We start from the raw sequence: 16,842 nt of genomic DNA on the forward strand, positions 1-16,842 counted from the left end.
GGGGGGTCAATTCAAAGGGAAGGGGATGGAGGGATGCTCATGCCCCAGGCTGGGTGAAGGAGCTTTGCGGGTGTGCTGGACAGGGGGGCATTAGGAGACAGATCAGGTGGTGGCTGTGGGCCCCCATTTGTGCTGTCCTGTTTCCTAATTGCATCCTCAGCCCCCAGCCCTGTGTGCTGGGAGGTCCTGCCAGCCTTTTCAGAAGAGCAGCACGAAGCTCAGCTTCTTTCCCAGGGCTTGGGGACTACAGGGAACCCAAGGGAGCTCCAGAGTCCTGATACGTGGAGCTCCCAGAAGTTGGGCCATGGTCTGCTTGATCACACTACTACAGAGATTGATTTAAAAAACAGATAGCCTTCCCTGGGTGATGGAGAGGGAAGTGCTACGACCTGGTCTGCTGAAGTGAGAAGGGCAGGAAAGCTATTCCTGCTGCTAGACTTCTGGTTTTAACAATCAGTTAAAGCTGAGGAATGGGATCTAGTACAAATTCCAGAGGCAGGCAGTCCTAGGGAGAGATGCTGTTCTGTATTAACTCACAATCTCTAGTTCTTGTCACTGGAGTTAGTTCTTGCTGGTCTTTTTCCTTGCCCCAAGAGGAGACCTTTTGCAGGAGATGCTCTCAGGCACTCAGAAGAGCTGGGCTGAGCTGTGCTGTTGGGGTCTTCGCCAGGATGTGCTCAGCTGTTTCCGAGACCAGAAATCTCTCCATGCAGGAAAGAGGGGTCCTGCTGCCATCTCGTGGAGCTGTTCCCGCCCGGCACGGGGTCTGCACGGGCAGTGGAGACCAGCCTCCCTCCTACACTTTTTGGGATACAGCACAGGCTTGGATTGCTTGGCTCCACCCCGTCCATTCCCACTTTTCCATCAATGGCAAAGCTCCACACATATGCCTGCAGCATCCCAACATGCATGAAAATGGGACCTCAGCCCACACAGCTTTAAAACACCTTTATGAGGTGTGGGCACAGGTCAGTCTCCACCCAGGAGCATAATTTTAATTACTCACGCTGCAAGATGTTGCCCCAGCTCCAAACCTGACCCTGGCTGGCTGGATCCTGCCCCTGGCTTGCCCAGTTCCCCACCACAGCCTCCCCCAGTGCCACAGGGAGCTCTGGCTGCACAGACACCCTCCCAGCCCTGTCAGGAGCAGCTGAGCGCCCTCCAGCCCAGCCACACGGGCCACCCTGACCACTAAGTGGCTTTTTTTGTTTTTCAAAACCACCCTGTAACATCACCACTGCCTGGGGAGGGAGGGCAGCACAGGGAAGCAAGCCAAGAGTCAGTTCCTTCACAGGAAACACTCAAATAGATTTTGTTACTGACGGAAAGTTAATTTTGCTTTACCACAACTGTGGTAGCCAGCTGTGAGCATCCTCCTCTCCCACCACTGCTGGTGTTCCACCTACACTATTTCACAGTCTGCACATGAGGGCTGGACTGCAGGAAAACAAGCTCTGGACCACATCCCACTCCCTACCCTCGAGGAAAGCCCAGGGATGCTGCATTTTTTCCTCCCAATGAACAGATCTGCAGTGCCCCTCCTCCCCGTAGCTCATCTCAGAGATTTACCTGGATTTGCCAAGATATCACAACCTTTGGGCTTTCACTGTTCAGGCTGAAGCTCTTTAGGAACACTGGCTGCGCCAAACCGTGACAGTTTAGCAAGGATTAAGGGTCTGAGGCTGGGTTTTTGTAAATCCAGTAGTGCTTGGATCAGTTCTCAGCCATGTGCCTTCGGGCTCCAAGTTATTAACCTTCTGTTTCAAATAAGCCCCAGGAATAGGGAGGGCAGGAAGGTGGGGGCACACGCAGTACAGGAAAGCAGAGGCCAGCATATCACACAGCACTCACAATCGGAATTAAAACTTGCTGGGACTCAGAAAACAAAACCACTCAGAAGACTGGTGCTGTAAATCACTGGCTTGGCAAAGATCACCCTGCTCTCAGAGAGCTGTGTACACAAATCACGTCCAAATTTCAAGTCACTTTTGCAGCAGTGGAAAGGCCTGTGAGCACATTCCTGTTGTTGGCAAAGCTCAGGACACCTCTGACCGCAGAGCTGCAGCAGGCAGCACCCACTCCCTGCCTGCTGTGAGCCCTGGAAAGTGGGGAAGCAGGGTTGAGCTGGGAAAGTGGCAACACCGTGCTGGGGAGGTGAAAGTGAGGAAGGAAGGTGCAGCTGACATGTGAGGCTTTTCCCAGAGCAAGCCTCACCATCCTGTCAGGCAGGGGCACAGGGTATAGCTCCAGCTCCTGCCAGCCATGTTCTGTCACAGCCCGAGTCCTTAAACAGAAGTTCAACACCCACAGCAATAAACAGGAGCAGCAGATTCCCAGGAACAATTGTATTAATTCAGAGGCATATATTATGGAGTGTTTAACTGATCTGTAAATACTGAACCTGTAGAAACCAGCATGAGGGCAAGTGCTGGTTAAATAACTTTTATCACCTCTGTTCCCCAGGAGTGTTCACAGTGCCACAAACAGGCTGGATGCTGAGAAGCCCCAGCCCAGATCTCTGAAAAGGCAGATGAACACATCACAGCTCAGGAGTTACAGCACTGACAGCATAAACCAGGGCCTGCTTTAAAAAGCTGGGATATCTCTGATGGCCTTTCTGGAGATAGGGGACCATGCCTGGATTTTACAGGTCCAAACCCTAGAAATTAGAATTTCTGCATGAAAAGGGGAAGGCTGAAGACTCTTACCACAGAGTAGCCCTCACAGCCCACTGTCACAGTGGGAGCTGGAACTGGGATCACACCCACAGAAGACTGGGACCCAAGCAACAAGCTCCTGTGCCTGGAGACAGTTTTCACTTTTAAAAAATAAAAGACAAACCAGGTCATCAGACCCTTTTCAGTTAATTCTCACTTATCCCATATACAGCCCAACCCTCCCTCTAAAGCCATGCCCACCAGGGGTTATTCTGCTGTAAATGAGCATTGTCACAATAGTCTGCCATGAACCAGCTGTGTGGTCACCACTGCCACTCACCCTGTGCTTTCACTTCTGTGAGGTGTTACAGTTCTTGTGTTAAACTTCCAAATTATTTTAGTGCTTCCCAAGGACTTCGCCCTCTGCATTTCAGTCCAGAACAGCAGGAGTTTTGTAATTGTGGGTGACTGTACCCCAAGGGTGGGCAAGAGCAGCACAGCCACTCGCTGGCAGAACCTTTTGCAAAACTCCTGCTGTTTCAGTGCCTACCTCTCTAGGGCAGTTCCTTGTTCAAGCAGGCCCATGTCACAGCCCTCCAGAGCTTCCTCCTGGCAATTTAAAGTTGGCTAAACTTGTTCACCATGTTATTAATTAGCTTGCTATACTGTGACATAGCATAAATATATCAGCAGGCTCTTCTCTGTCTTTATACCCACTTCTCCCCCAAATAAACAATAAAACCTAGACCCACACATGAAGTACAGTGCAATGAGCTACTTTTTCACTAGGTGGAAGGAATTAATTTCTTGTACACATCGCATGGACTGCAAAGACTGATCATCTGAAGAGAACATTTTGGACAAAACCATCATATTTCATGGTCATTTGTAGGGTGGAGGTGATTTTAAAAATACCCAGTATAAAGCATAGCTCCAAGAGACAGTTCCATTTTCTTCTGCAATTCCACCTTTCTGTTTCTGGGGTCTGGCACAGCTGTAATCCAAAAAAATATTCCCTGAATATCCAGATGCAAAATATAGGCTGCTTCAAGACACAATTAACAAAGAAGTAGCTCTCCAAGAAAGCAAAACTACTCAGTAGAACACACAAAAGACTGGAAGGAAGAAAAACAAAACACTAGAAACATTCAAAAATGTTAGCTTAAACCTTGAAGAACACAAAAGTTGTCACAAACATTTGAGCTCCCACCAAGGATCAGAGAGCTTTGACTGTTTTATCTCAGCTGTTTAATGAAACCAGATGACAGTCTGGTCATACTGCCCTACACACACCTTTTCCTGGTCTTACACTTGGTTTCAAGGCCTGATCTGTAGCAAGGAGAGTACAACAAGAGCTGGGATGCACTGAGAAAAGCAGAAAGTCCTGCAGACTTGGCTCTGTTTGCTCATTGCAAGATAAAAGAAATGGCAGAGAGAAAAAAAACAACAAAACAACAAATACATGGAAGAGTTGTATTGTAAAATTAATACAAGCAACAGAACATGCACCTTGGACACCAGGGACAAGGAGACAAGACGGAGAGCAGAGAACAAGAAGAGACAGGAAGAAACAAATAATACTCAGTGTGAGATTCTGGTCTGTGACACTTTGGTAGAGCACATCAACATGAACCATGACAGGATTTCACCTTCAGGACTTTAAATTAATCCATATCTACTTTCTGCTCTAACGTGGCTGGTCCAAAGGCCAGGCTGGAGGCTTTCAGACTTGTAGACAGTAGGGAAAAAAAAAAGCAACAAACCAAACAAGGAGCCTCTACTTTCCTCACTTCAAAGACACAAAAGCAAAGGAGGTGACATTTCCCATCGGAGCTGAGCAAGGAGAGGCAAACACTGCAGGTCATTAGAGCACTAAGGAGGTGAGGCCCCGACACAGTCAGCCAGGAAGGTGGTGCAGAGGCTGCGGTAATAGGTGGGGTACACCCGCATGTGGCTGACGTGAGGCGAGTCTGAGAAGTCCACGGCTTTCACAGGAACCCCGAGCTGCTCCCGGGCACTGGCCATGAGCTCAATCTCGCTGGCTTTGATGATGAGATCGGCCTGGGAGTAGAGGTAGAGCTCAGGCCAGCGCGAGGGCGCTTTCAGCAGGGCATCGTAGTGGCTCTCGTGGAGGAAGCGGGTCAGGGGGTACAGCAGGACCCGCAGCACCACGGCTGTGGTGGCAAAAGTGAACAGCAGGAGATACTTGAGCAGCACGTTCATGGAGGCCAGGACAGTTGCCAGGGCACGAAGGGCTCCTCGCAAGTTTCTTCTGCCAGGGGCGCTGTCGAAAATGGTGCCGGCTACCCTGAGGCTCTGGAAGGGCGTGTGGGTGTGGAGCGCCTCGAGGATGTAACGGTACAGCATGACACCACCATTGCTGAAAACGTGGAAAAGAACCGGTCTGTTCTCAACTCTGTAGTCAAAGAGCAGCTCCAGGAGTCGCCTGGCTGGGGTCTGCAGGGATCTGATGCCAAAGGTCTCAGAGAAGAATACCATCCTCCATGGAGCTGTGTAACGGATGACCGTGCAGCCCTAAGAACAACAGAAAGAGACCCCACACACGTTTAAGCTGTGCTGCAAATTACAGAGAGTAGGCAAGCAGCAGTACAAAGAACATGAAAATTTGGGACAGGTTTCCAACAGAAACCACAGGACCAGAAGAAAGTCTTTAGTGTCAGCAGCAAGGCACTGACACGAATATAGATTACATTAATCATCATAGCACACAGTATTATGAAAAGGCCTCTGCCACTGCAGAGGCTTTGGTCGTGTCTGAGATCCTTTCAAATCTTGTGCTAACTGGCACAACCCCTGGGGACACTGCCACCCATTTTTATGGGTGTTAATCCTCACCCAGGAGAAGAAAACCATCTCCCTGATTCACAGACCTCCAGCATCAGCCGTTTTAGTAAGACAAGCCTGCTCTGGTACACATCCAGCTCATCACACTGAAGCAAATATAAGAAGAAAGAGGAAATCCTCCTCTCCTTGGGCGCACTTGTTTGCAGCTGTCTCTAAGACTCACCAACAACAAACACCAACATGATTTTTGTAGACCTTGCTGAAACACTCCAGCTGTGCAAAGAAAGAGCTCTGGCTCAAGGACTCGGAACTCCTGAGCAACTGCCTTACATTTAGGTATAGATTTGGGAACAGGATCTTGGAGGAGTTTCAAAATAGAGCAGATGGAACTACATTTATTAATGCTTTAGACCTTTTCCATCACCTGAGCTCACTGACATTACACACTGACAAGGACAAAGCTAAGTCACCAAAACACCCCCCCCCAGAGCTCCCTAAACAGCGAACGAGTTAGAAGAGGACACCAAGTTCTCAAATCAAAGCCTTCTTTACCATCTTGCCATGGCTACAGCCACTTCCTCTTAGTGAGCTAAGAAAACTCATCCTCTCCCATTTCTATGATCTTTCTGAGGGAAAAGTATTTTCCAAGAAGTTGTCATGCTGCCCTGTAACGTGCTCCTCATCCGCTCAGCAGCATCTTAAAGCCACTTAACAACTAATTCTTCACTAGATCAAGCCAATTAATGACTCCTGCACTGGATTACACATTAACAATAGACTTGGTAATGTACAAACTTTACCACCTATAGTTGAAACAGATTTGGATATATACAATATTCCCTGCTGACCAAGAAAAAAAATTCTAATGTTTCACTGGGTTCCCATGCTACAAGTTGGCATCATTTCAGTAAAATACAGTATTAGAAAGGAAAATATCATAACCTAGGGAACTGGCAGTAGGACAGATCTCTCTAGTTCAAACACAAGGAATTCCTAGTGAGCAGCTATGACTATCACAGGATGCCTATTTCACAGACAGGATAAAATTAATTTGGTTTACAACATTTAGATGAATCATTTTCACAGGAAGGAAGAGCCAAAGGCATGACAGATGCCAATGTGTTCCATCAGTTCCCACCCCAGCCTCACCACATCTGTGCTGTGGCCTAACAGCAAGCAGTAAACAGAGAATCTTTCCCTGCATGTTTACCTGTTTGGAAACCTAACACGGTTCACGTGATTCCTGAATAATCCCACAACTTTAAATGCCTTAAGATACTTCAGTGAGTCACACAGCAGCTGAAAGTTTCTCCAAGGAAGTATTTCTGCCTTGGCTGCACACACAAAGGTGACATCAGCAGCTGTTAGATAACACTGCCCGGGCTGTGAGAGACAAGGAGCTTTCAATGACAGGAGAACTCTCACTCACTCCCCATGAGCGAGACAAGAGAGGCTTCAGAGAGACTTTACCAAGAGAGAGACTTAACCACACAAAAATAAGGCCATTTCACAGTATAACAGTGTCATGAAGACACAGACAGGGCACTCACCTTCTGGCTGTAGACTGCGCTGTATTTGGCCAGGTATTTGTCCTGGCAGCCGGCCCAGCCCAGGAGGATGACCACGGGCTGGCCCTCGGCAGGCCCTCTGTCTGTGCTGCCTTCTGGAACAGACCACAAGTGTTACAGCAGCTGCCCTCCAGGCTGCCCGAGCACAACTCACAGCAGCTCGCCTGGTTACTAAAGTTTAAAGGCAATAGTGAAGCAAGTATAAGCCTGGCTGCTTGCTCAGTTCCGAGCATTGCCTCACGCCGGTTTCACTCCGTGGGCGTACTGCACAGCCCAGCTTCAGCCCCTGCAGCTCCCACCGCTCTTCAGTGCCGCAAAGCCAGCACCGAGCTGCTCCCTGCGGGGGGCGACACCGCTCCTCCCGCCTCCGGCGAGACAGCAGCGGCTGCTGCCGCTTCCAGGGAACAGGGAAGCGTTCTGCCCTGTCCTCCAGGCACTGCCAGACACCTGCCGGAGCACCAATGCCCCACGGCTCCTCCTCCCACACCCCAGCGCGCTCGCCTCTCCTCCGCCCGCCCCGTCCCTGCTGTCACGGTGTCCCCGGTCCCGCTCGCCCCCGCACCGCGGGCCTGTCCCGGCTGCAGCTCCACCACGGCGTCCCTCAGCCCGCGGGTGCCCATGGCCGCGCACCGGCCGCCGCTTCCGCCCCCCGCGGAAGCCCCGCCCACCCCTCTCCCCGCAGCCAATGGGAAGGGAAAGCTCCCACCCCACCTCATCATTTGCCCCGCCCCCTACCCGCCTCCCACTTCCTTAGCAACGCGCCCTTAGCACCGGCCCAGCGCCCCGCCCGCTGGCCACCCATTGGGCAGCGGGAGGAAAGTCTGGCAGCGATTGGTTCAGCCGCGTGTCAGTCATTCTGCGGGGTAACCGCCCCCTCGATGCAGGGGCGCGGGGTGCGAGGCTGAGGCGGGCGGGGGCCGCAGGGCCGGGCTGAGGAGAATGGTAGAGCCTGGAGCGGGGATTGCAGCCAGGGGGGGCTGAGGGGAACTGTAGGGCCTGGAGCGGGGAGTGCAGCCAGGGGGGCCGCAGGGCCGGGCTGAGGGGAACTGTAGGGCCTGGAGCGGGGATTGCAGCCAGGGGGCCCCGAGGATGCAGCGGGCATGAGGGTGAGAGAGGTTGTTGGCCCTGCTCTGGGTGTTTGGGTCAGGAGGGGCTATGGGATGGTGGATTCCCTGGGGCAGGGAATGCTGAGGTTGCAGTGGATCAGACGGGGCAGGGAAGGGAATGGATGCAGGGGGCAGTGTAGGGCCCGGCTGGGATGAGGCAGTGCGGGGCTGGGTTTGGGGCTGTGGGGCCACAGGCAGGACATGCAGGTCAGAGAGGGGCCGGTGGGACTGAGAGTTGAGGAGCTGAGGGTGTTGGGGTACACTGAGGAAGGTGCACTGTACATGGAGGACTTGAGGTGTGCCAGGAAATGGGAAACCTGCCAGGGAAACAAGCCCTAAGTTCTGCCTGAGGCTGGGCACAACCTCGATGTTGTAAGATGCAAAGGTAACACCAAATCACTGCCACTCTGTCCTTCCATGAGTCCAAGGCCATCATTCCCTGGCACCTCATGCTCGGTGTGAGGCTGAAGCAGCACCAGTGTGCCTTTTGATCTCAATCTGATGATTAAGCAGGATTCTGGATGTAAAGAACTGCTGAATTGCCAGAGACAGTTCCTAAATCACTGGTGTTTTCTTGGAAGGAGTAAAGCCCTGCCCTGACCCAGCCTTGTTTTGATTATTAGGTCCAGTGGACTGGGTGGCAGCCCAGCACTGTTGACAGCAGAGTTTGAAGCCAGCAACCAGGAGTTACATGTTGATGCTAGCACTGACAAATGATTCAGGCAAGTCATTTAACTTCCCTGTGTCTGTACATTCCCATATGTAAAATGTTCATAATAAAAACATTAATGTACATTTCCAGGGTACTTTGCAATGTTGGCTTAAAGACTCCTATGTCAGCAAATGCTGTTATTACAGCAGCCAGAGACAGACACCACTGTATCCTCTGAAGCCATGTCCTCATTGTTTCAAAGTTCTTTTTTTTTTTTTTTCCATTGATTCATAGGCAAGGCTGTTGTATCACTAAAATCCTCACGTCCAGAGGCTGGTGCTAGTATTTCTGAGTAGTGGGGGGGCTTACTGCAGCATTACACCACCAGCATCTAAAACATAAATACAGAAACCTTAATTTACAATCAATTTTGGGATGTTTCAGACTGTAAAGTTCTTTTAACTAGATCTCTGTTGAGGACAGAGGAGCACTTTATGGGACTGTAAATTTCATGCAAACAGTCTCTGTGAAATACAGATTGCCCCTACACACGAGCTGTTCTCTCAATATCAATCATATGCCTTGCAAGTAATGTTTCACAAATATTCTGTAAATCACAGGAAAATGCTTGCAATAATGTGAAATATGACTTTCACTTGACTGTTTCAGCAGAGGCCCCTAACAGGCCATTCTCCTGTCAGCACTAACATTTGTTATGGCTAATAACATTTTCAATCACAACTATTTTGGGAAAATGGATTTATTTTAAACCTGCTTCCCTGCAAAGGAGGTCCTGAAAACGCCCTGCCAAGGACACAGATGCCTTACAGAACACAGACCGTTAATTCGCAAATGAAATTTCATCTCATCCTAATTCTCAAGCACTGTTTCTTGGCCAGCTTTTTGGAGACTTTACTTGTTTGTTTTTAGGCACTGAGACACATGTTCACGTCTTAGTGGTTGTTTTCAGCCTGGTTCAGATAACAGGAGTATAAAGTTACTTTTGAGCAGGTATCTTGAGGATATTTTGGAACTGATTTGAAATTTTGCTCCAGATACTAGGAGAAAGGGCTTAAGAACTTTGTAAATGGGAAATTGGTAATCTTGATGATTTGTATTACATTGAAAGAAACTTCTTATTCTGAAACAGAAAGATTTATATTATTTTAACTCTTTTTCTCAATAAACCACATTTAAATAAAACCTAAAATGGTGCTTTTGTTAGGTAGGAAGCCCAAGAAGTGCATTAGACAAGGTCTGAATTCCTTTCTGATCCCTAGGCATGTTGATACAACTCGGTGGAGGACAAGGCACCTGTGTTAATGCCACTGTGACCTTATCCCTCTTTCTGCATCTGCGTGTGGGCACAGATCCTGGTGTTTAACTGTGAGGCTCCTTGAGCCTGGTCAGTGTCCTCCAGCCTGCACAGCTGTGGGATTGCCACTCAAATGGAAGCTCAGTCCCTGACATTCCATCTCCCTTACTAAGTGCACCTTCACATTTGTCAAGCTGCACTAAAGGCTATCATACTGAGCCAAAAGTGTGCCAAAGACACTTGGAAAAATGTAGATTTCTTTATTTAACACGTCTGTGAAGAAATAGAAGGAATTGCAGACAAGGGATGTTTCTGGTACTTCTGTCTTCTTGCTTATAGCTCTTATCATTTTAGCTTTTCTTAGATTGTTTAAAAACATGCCAGGAAAAATAAATAGGGGAAAAAAGGGAGCAAATATCTTTCATGCTAAAGGGTGCCAAAGCACTTTCCCACTGCCAAGGACAGGCACATGTTCCTGGGGTGGATGTCCACATGGCTGTTGCTCCAGCACATGAGTGAGGGCTGTGCTGCTGTGCTAACAGGCATTTATAGCCCCCTTGACCCTGTCACTCCCCATAAATCCATACCTATTTCTGCTCTCATTTCACTCTATTTATTCCCTGGCAGGTCAGATATGAGACGCAGTGTTCATATCATGAGGCTAGTGAGAAACAGGGCTGGGGTAATGGGTAACATCAAAATGACTTTATTAGCAGAGCAGAGAACAGAACTGTGGTGAAACAACCTGCCCAGGAAAATAATCTCAAGTCTGTCACAGATTCATTGTGCAGCTTCAGACATATCAGGAACTCTCCTTTTGCTCATTTTCCTATCTATGAAATGAGTCTAAGAGAAAATGAGATTAAATGGTTACTAATTGCTTTCATATTATTTGACAGAGAATTAAAATGTGATTCTAGTGATAATTCATTTTTACAGTCTTTCTTCACAGACTTTTAAACTTCTTTCTCATTTTTCTCTAGGCAGGATCACAACATCTGTCAAAGAGCAGGAAGCCATTAGCCATCATGGTTTTCCTGCAGGGATGGGATAATGCCCACAAAGTTGCTCAAACAACTGTTGCATCCTCAACAGCTTCATTAAAACAAGGCAGAACCAGAGCTGCAGCTGAAGTTCCCAGAGAGCCAGATTGTTTCTGGCTCACCTAACAGTGTGGCTCAGGATGCTGCATCTGTTTCCTTGGACAGCTGGAGGTGCTGTGTGGTAGTGAGATGGAGAGGATGGGCAAGGTCTCTACTGAAAATTTGTTTAAAGAATAAGCTTTTACAGAGACAGAGACATCCACATCCACCACATTCTGCAGGCTTAAAAAACACCCTGGTTATCAAAAGATGGAACTGAAGGGAAAGCCATGTAATCCATCTCTCAGAAACCTAGAATCAGTGTTTTTCTCACATTTGGATGAGTGTGCTGCCTCTGCCTGCCTGTAAGAGGACGGTCCATGTTCTTGTGCAGAGACAGTATCCAGTTCAGACCTCTACCCACTGCAGTGAGATGGGAGGTGATGGCTGCCAGGACATGGCATGCTGGCAGAGGAAGATGGGCTCCAAGGCAAGTGACATTTCTGGCCTTGTTCCCCTTATTCTTGCAGCCTTGCAGCCACAGATACCTTACTGAATTTCTGAAGATCAGAGGTGTCTTGATTCCTCTGGAAATACTGAGGCTGAACCACCTGAAAGAAGAGGACAAAAGAGGGTTTATAAAGCTACTGTTGCTCACTGGAGACACTGGCAGGGAGTATAAGGAGCTCATTTGTGAAAGCTGTGGTACACAGCATGTCCATTTGTGCTTTGTCCTCATCCAGGCAAGGATGTTCTCCCTGACCTCTGGCCCATGGGGCTGCTTGCTGCACTGAGCCATTCCCTTCCCTCTGCCTGCTGATGGCATCTCTTTCTCGGCACAAGGGTGCAAGCCCAGACCAAGTTCTTAAATGCCTCCAACACAGCAGAAGGTCAAAAAGATGCACAGGTTCTGCTGGACTCTTTGGGCCACAGCAACCCCAAGCCAGAGCCAAGATTCCCAAGGCCTCGAAGCTGTGCTGTTGTGTGCCTCCCCCCCAAGCCCAGCACGGGGCTCTGCAGACACTCAGGCTCATGCAGGTGAGGAGTGGGCCTTGCTGGGGACAACGGGCAGTGTTACCACCCCTGCACCCACCCCTGCTCAGGCAGGAGCTGTGCCTGTCTCCTTGGCATTCTGGCTGCACTGGGTAGCCCTACTATCAGGAAGAGAACAGTCTGGAGAACTGTGTGAAGACTGTCCCTGTCACTCTGCCCTTTTTCCCCAGGATAGGATGGGAGATGTGCCCTGTCTGTTCATGGAGCCCGTGCTGGGTGTGCTCTGCTCAGTATACCTGGAGGTCCAGTACAAAGGTAAGACCTGTCTACCCACCCTGGGCGGTGTGGGGTAGCCTGGGCAAGTGTGCCGGGGGCGAAGGGCAGGCACAGGAAGTCCCCGTCGAGCGTTCCGGGGGCCCCGAGCCGGCCTGGCCGCGACCGATACGGGGCTGGGCGGGGCTGAGCGCCTTATTACTATTCGGGATAATTTGCATACCCAGGGTGCACCGCGCGGGGGTGCCGCAGACACGGTAAAGTTCGGGCCGCCGCTCCCCGGTACCGCTGGTGCAGTGCCAGGCTGAGCTCTGAGCGCTGCCGGGAGAACGGGACGAGGCAGCAGAGGGTCAAGCCTGGGGGCAATCGGTGTCGCTGTATCTTAAGAGGGACAATCGGGACTGGGTACCAGCCGAAGGCCACAATTTGGTATACTCTGGTTTCTCTTCAGATCGTATAAATCTTTCGCCTTTTACTAAAGATTTCCGTGGAGAGGAACAGGCACGAGTGTCGAGAAATTTTTTGAGGCTCCATTTCGGTGGAGCTACCCCTATTCTGGTCAAAAACAGACAAATTTGCACTCTTATACTAAACTGCTGCCCCTATCCTCTCCTACCAAGCGAGGAGAGTGTGTGTATATGCACGCAGTGTGCTTGGGGCTGAAAGCGCCACCTACTCTGGTCCCGCTCTCGGCAGCACTGACCTCGTTCACGGTTCCATCCGCACGGCCCCTATAGCCGCCCGGTCGGCCGCCTCACTACCCGTGTCGGGTCAGAAGATGGCCGTGATGGAGCGGGGATCGGGAACTCCTCTTCCTGGCCTCCTGGCCCGGGCGATGCAGCGGAGTAGCTGCGTGCCCGCGGTTCGGACTACGGGAGAAGCGACAGCCCGGGACCTGCACGGCAGTCCCGGGCACTCCAGCCCTCCCAGGAGGACAGCGGTGGTGTTGGCGCCCGCTCGGAGCTCAGCAGCTTGCGGGGGACCCCTACCGCAAGCCCCCCTCACTGTCTAGCTCCCATCCGTTGGCGGCGCCGTATGGTGGCCGTTCCCGGAGCCGACTTTTTGCCTCTGCGCGGCGTCTCCTTGCCGTGGCGACGATGCGACCAGAGCCGAGCGCCGCGGGCTCCTTGTCTAGTCCCGGCTCGCTTTGTCCCCAGCTGCCCCGCTTCGCTTCCCCCGCCCCGGCAGGAGGGCAGGAAGCACCGGGCTTGGTCGGGGCGGGCCGCCTCCTCCGCTTGGTGTGATCAGCATCCCCGGGATGCAGGGCGGGCAGCACCGGGCCGGGCCCCCCGAGCGCCGCCGTTCCCAGCCGGCGTGGCTCCGGGCTCGGGCCAGCCGGGCTGTGGCACCGGCCGGGGGCTGGTGCCGAGCCGGGTGAGGCGCCGGAAGGAGAGGGAAGTAGGGAAAGGAACTGAGTGAGGGTCGCCGTGTCTTGGCGGCAGCGGGGAGTGGGTATATGTACGGGGTGCAGCATGGCTGTTCTCCGGTTTCTTTTCAGATCGTATAAAACTTTCGCCTTTTACTAAATATTTCCGTGGAGAGAAACGCGTACGAGTCTTACGAAAATTTTTGTGGCTCCATTACGGTGGAGCTAACCATTTACGGTTAAAGAAAGAGCGAATGCTGAGCTCACTGGGGTGGGTTGTTGTTAATTAATTGCGGCAATGGGGAATATAGGCGATCCTTAGCGGTTCGGACCGTGGGGATAATGGACGGGCTGTGGCACCGATGTCAGCAACACCAACACGCCCCGCCCATCCGGGTCCCGGCTCCTCCCGCTCCTTCCGGCTGCGCCGTTCCGGGGCTGATTTGCATGCCCAGGGTGCCCAGGGTGCTCCGCGGCCCCGCTGGTGTCCGGCGTTGCGGCCGCTGTCCCCCCCCGGGCTCTGGGGGCTGTCCGGCGTGTGCGGCCCGCGGGGCCGGGCCGGGCGGGGATGCGGGTGCAGGGGCCCCGGGCAGGCTGGCCTCGCCCTCACCTATGGGGAGTGCAGGAGACACTGGGTATGTCGGAGATGGGTAAATAAGCATACTCTGGTTTCTCTTCAGATCGTATAAATCTTTCGCCTTTTACTAAAGATTTCCGTGGAGAGGAACAGGCACGAGTGTCGAGAAATTTTTTGAGGCTCCATTTCGGTGGAGCTACGTTATTTTCGGTTAATAATAGATTCAATAGTGGGTTGACTATATTGCGGGTGCTCGGTCTTGATAGTGATTGCCGACATTTGGGGTCCGTCGTCATCTGCGAGGCTCAGCCCTCACCCTGGCGGGCAGGGGCGGTGCGGGGGCTGTCCCCTGATGCGAGGGGTGCAGCAGCAAGGGCTGCCCGGCTCCAGGCTGGGGCTGCCTGCAGCACTGATGCCACCCTGCAGGCCTCCAGAGAAGTGCTGAGGGCTGCTGCGTGAGGATGGTGAACAGTTCCAGCTCAGCAGTGCAGGGCACGGCAGCCCAGACTGCCTGAGCTGCAGCATGTACATGCATAGATCATTATATGTAGCCACAGCGTTTCCTGAAAAATTACATCCATCCATGCTAGCAGAGTAACTCCACCTCTAACATCTTAGAGTGTTTCAAAGCATCATTTTCTCCTCCCTAATGGTCCACATATACACACAGCCACACTTTGGCTTAGAGAGTACGTTTAACAGGCAGCTGCCACAAAAGCCATTGAGTGAGACACTGGAGCAGGATCCACAGGACCATAAAAAGAACCTTAGAGAAGTGGCATCCGCTCAGTAGGAAAGGACTGGGATATATGTTCCTCCCAGGAAAGATTCACCTCTGGCACTCCTCCCTGCTGAATATCCCAGCTCTGTCAAGTCTCCAGCCCTAAGCTGATTGGAAATGGGTGTGTTTGGGAATGAGACAGAGTAGCTGCCTGCAGGTAGAAGTGCTCAGACCCTTCCCTACTGGAAGACCCTGGAACTGGCTTGAAATTTTATTTATAGGGAGAAAAAAATCTGACTGGCGTTGTGTATTGTCACCCAGGCTGGGCCTGGACGCAATGTATGCCCTGTTACAGGGCTGAAGGGTACTGCATTGCTCATAGCCACTGTATTCTCCACACAGCTGGGAGCCACAGCCAGCAGTGAAACATCCTTTTATAACATCAGCCACCCACTGGAAAACCTAGTGCCTGTCATTCACTGCATAATCCTCAAGGAATTTCAGCTATTTGCACTAAAATTGGTTTATTCAGTGTGAATTTCCTGCAGTGTCCACAAGATAGTGCTGTTAGAACACCTTTTCTGGAAAAGCAGATGACAGAAAATGCTTGGTAGGTAGGGAGGCAAAGCTGAGGAGTTTTCCAGTGACATCTTCTCAGAAGTAAGGGTGGTGATGTTTGAGTCGTAGGGTTTTTATGGTGACACAGGAAATTTGCCAGACTTTAATATATACCAGGAAGCTCCCACAGATGATTAAAGAGGTGGCTCTCAGCAAGCCCCAGTTTTAAATGATTGTCAAACCATGCACAGCTGAGCATTTCTTGTTTATTTTGGGACTCTGGTGCCTGTTGGTGCTACTAGGGTAGGACAGGAGCACAGCATTTTCCATTGGGATTACACCAAGAGGCACAGACTCAGGCCATTGGGTGCCTCTTCCCCCATCCAGGGTAGGAACTGATGACCTGCAGAGCCGGTCTCTAACTCCAAAGGCAGATACAGGAAAATAAGCAATATTAGGGCCACAGAGGGAAGGAAGTGGGCAATACCTTGTTCCTTGCACAGGGAAAGGCTGGGTAATCCAAGAGTACTAACACCTGAAGTGGAACAGGATTGTCTTGCTTTTGACCAGAGTTAGTAGGGCATAACAGCTCTTCTAGTCTGGCTGATGCAGGCAGAGCCTAGGTCCAAGTCACATTTCACAGTTCAGAAACCCCCAGAACCTAAACTATTGAGCACAAAACACCCAAGCAGTGGAGGAGGATCATGCTTGGGTTGCAGTATCCCTTCTTTAAGTGCTCGTGACTAATGTTTGCTCTCATCCCTCAAAAAGATCCATAACTCTGCTGTCTTTTGCTGTCTTTTCCAGGCCAGCCCTGAAATACTGCACACAATTGATCCAGTCCAGGCTGAATAACTGGTCACCAATATAGTTGGCACCTCCAGACACACAGCAAGGATGCAGTCCACAGATGGCAGGTGCAGAGATGGGGGTGGCCTTGTCGCTTAAATTACTCCCTTGCTTTTCAGAGGGAGAAGGTAGCTCTAAGAAAAGAGGGAGTAAGGGTAGAAGGGTATGATGTTTGCACAGCTGCATCCTGTGTGGCTGAACCTAGAGCTCACACAACTATTTTGTGCTTTTGAAGACAAATGCTGAACTGAGCTGAATAAGTAAAAGAGTAGGCACTAGCACATGCCCTACAACTGTCCCTCTCCTAACCTGCTCTTTTC

The 16,842-nt window shown here is 51.0% G+C and overlaps 1 protein-coding gene, 1 long non-coding RNA gene and 3 other non-coding genes across 7 annotated transcripts; 3 read left to right on the plus strand and 2 right to left on the minus strand.

Moving 5' to 3' along the window:
• Positions 1–4,116: 4,116 nt before the first annotated feature.
• TMEM53 (transmembrane protein 53) lies at positions 4,117–7,689 on the minus strand. Of its 3 annotated transcripts, none has more exons than XM_054638548.2 (3): positions 7,593–7,689; positions 7,013–7,125; positions 4,117–5,192 (listed from the first exon to the last, which is right to left on the minus strand). In XM_054638548.2, the coding sequence occupies exons 1-3, from the start codon at positions 7,648–7,650 to the stop codon at positions 4,530–4,532; spliced, it is 834 nt and encodes a 277-aa protein (XP_054494523.1). In that variant the 5' UTR covers positions 7,651–7,689; the 3' UTR covers positions 4,117–4,529. The 3 variants fall into 3 exon arrangements, with proteins under 3 accessions (XP_054494523.1, XP_054494525.1, XP_077038562.1); XM_054638550.2 differs by having other exon boundaries at positions 7,013–7,122; positions 7,593–7,685; XM_077182447.1 differs by having other exon boundaries at positions 7,013–7,201; positions 7,593–7,668.
• Positions 7,690–10,781: 3,092 nt separating this feature from the next.
• LOC143694657 (uncharacterized) lies at positions 10,782–14,181 on the minus strand. Its single transcript, XR_013183307.1, has 2 exons — positions 12,675–14,181; positions 10,782–11,796 (listed from the first exon to the last, which is right to left on the minus strand). It is a non-coding gene; the product is annotated as an uncharacterized LOC143694657 (long non-coding RNA).
• LOC129124111 (U5 spliceosomal RNA) lies at positions 12,883–12,997 on the plus strand. Its single transcript, XR_008534775.1, has one exon. It is a non-coding gene; the product is annotated as a U5 spliceosomal RNA (small nuclear RNA).
• Positions 13,930–14,043, plus strand: LOC129124115 (U5 spliceosomal RNA). The gene has a single exon (XR_008534779.1). It is a non-coding gene; the product is annotated as a U5 spliceosomal RNA (small nuclear RNA).
• Positions 14,182–14,477: 296 nt separating the features above from the next.
• On the plus strand, positions 14,478–14,592 carry LOC129124112 (U5 spliceosomal RNA). Its single transcript, XR_008534776.1, has one exon. It is a non-coding gene; the product is annotated as a U5 spliceosomal RNA (small nuclear RNA).
• Positions 14,593–16,842: the final 2,250 nt, after the last annotated feature.

This window comes from Agelaius phoeniceus, chromosome 8 (assembly GCF_051311805.1).
Source record: "Agelaius phoeniceus isolate bAgePho1 chromosome 8, bAgePho1.hap1, whole genome shotgun sequence".
Lineage (NCBI taxonomy): Eukaryota > Metazoa > Chordata > Aves > Passeriformes > Icteridae > Agelaius > Agelaius phoeniceus.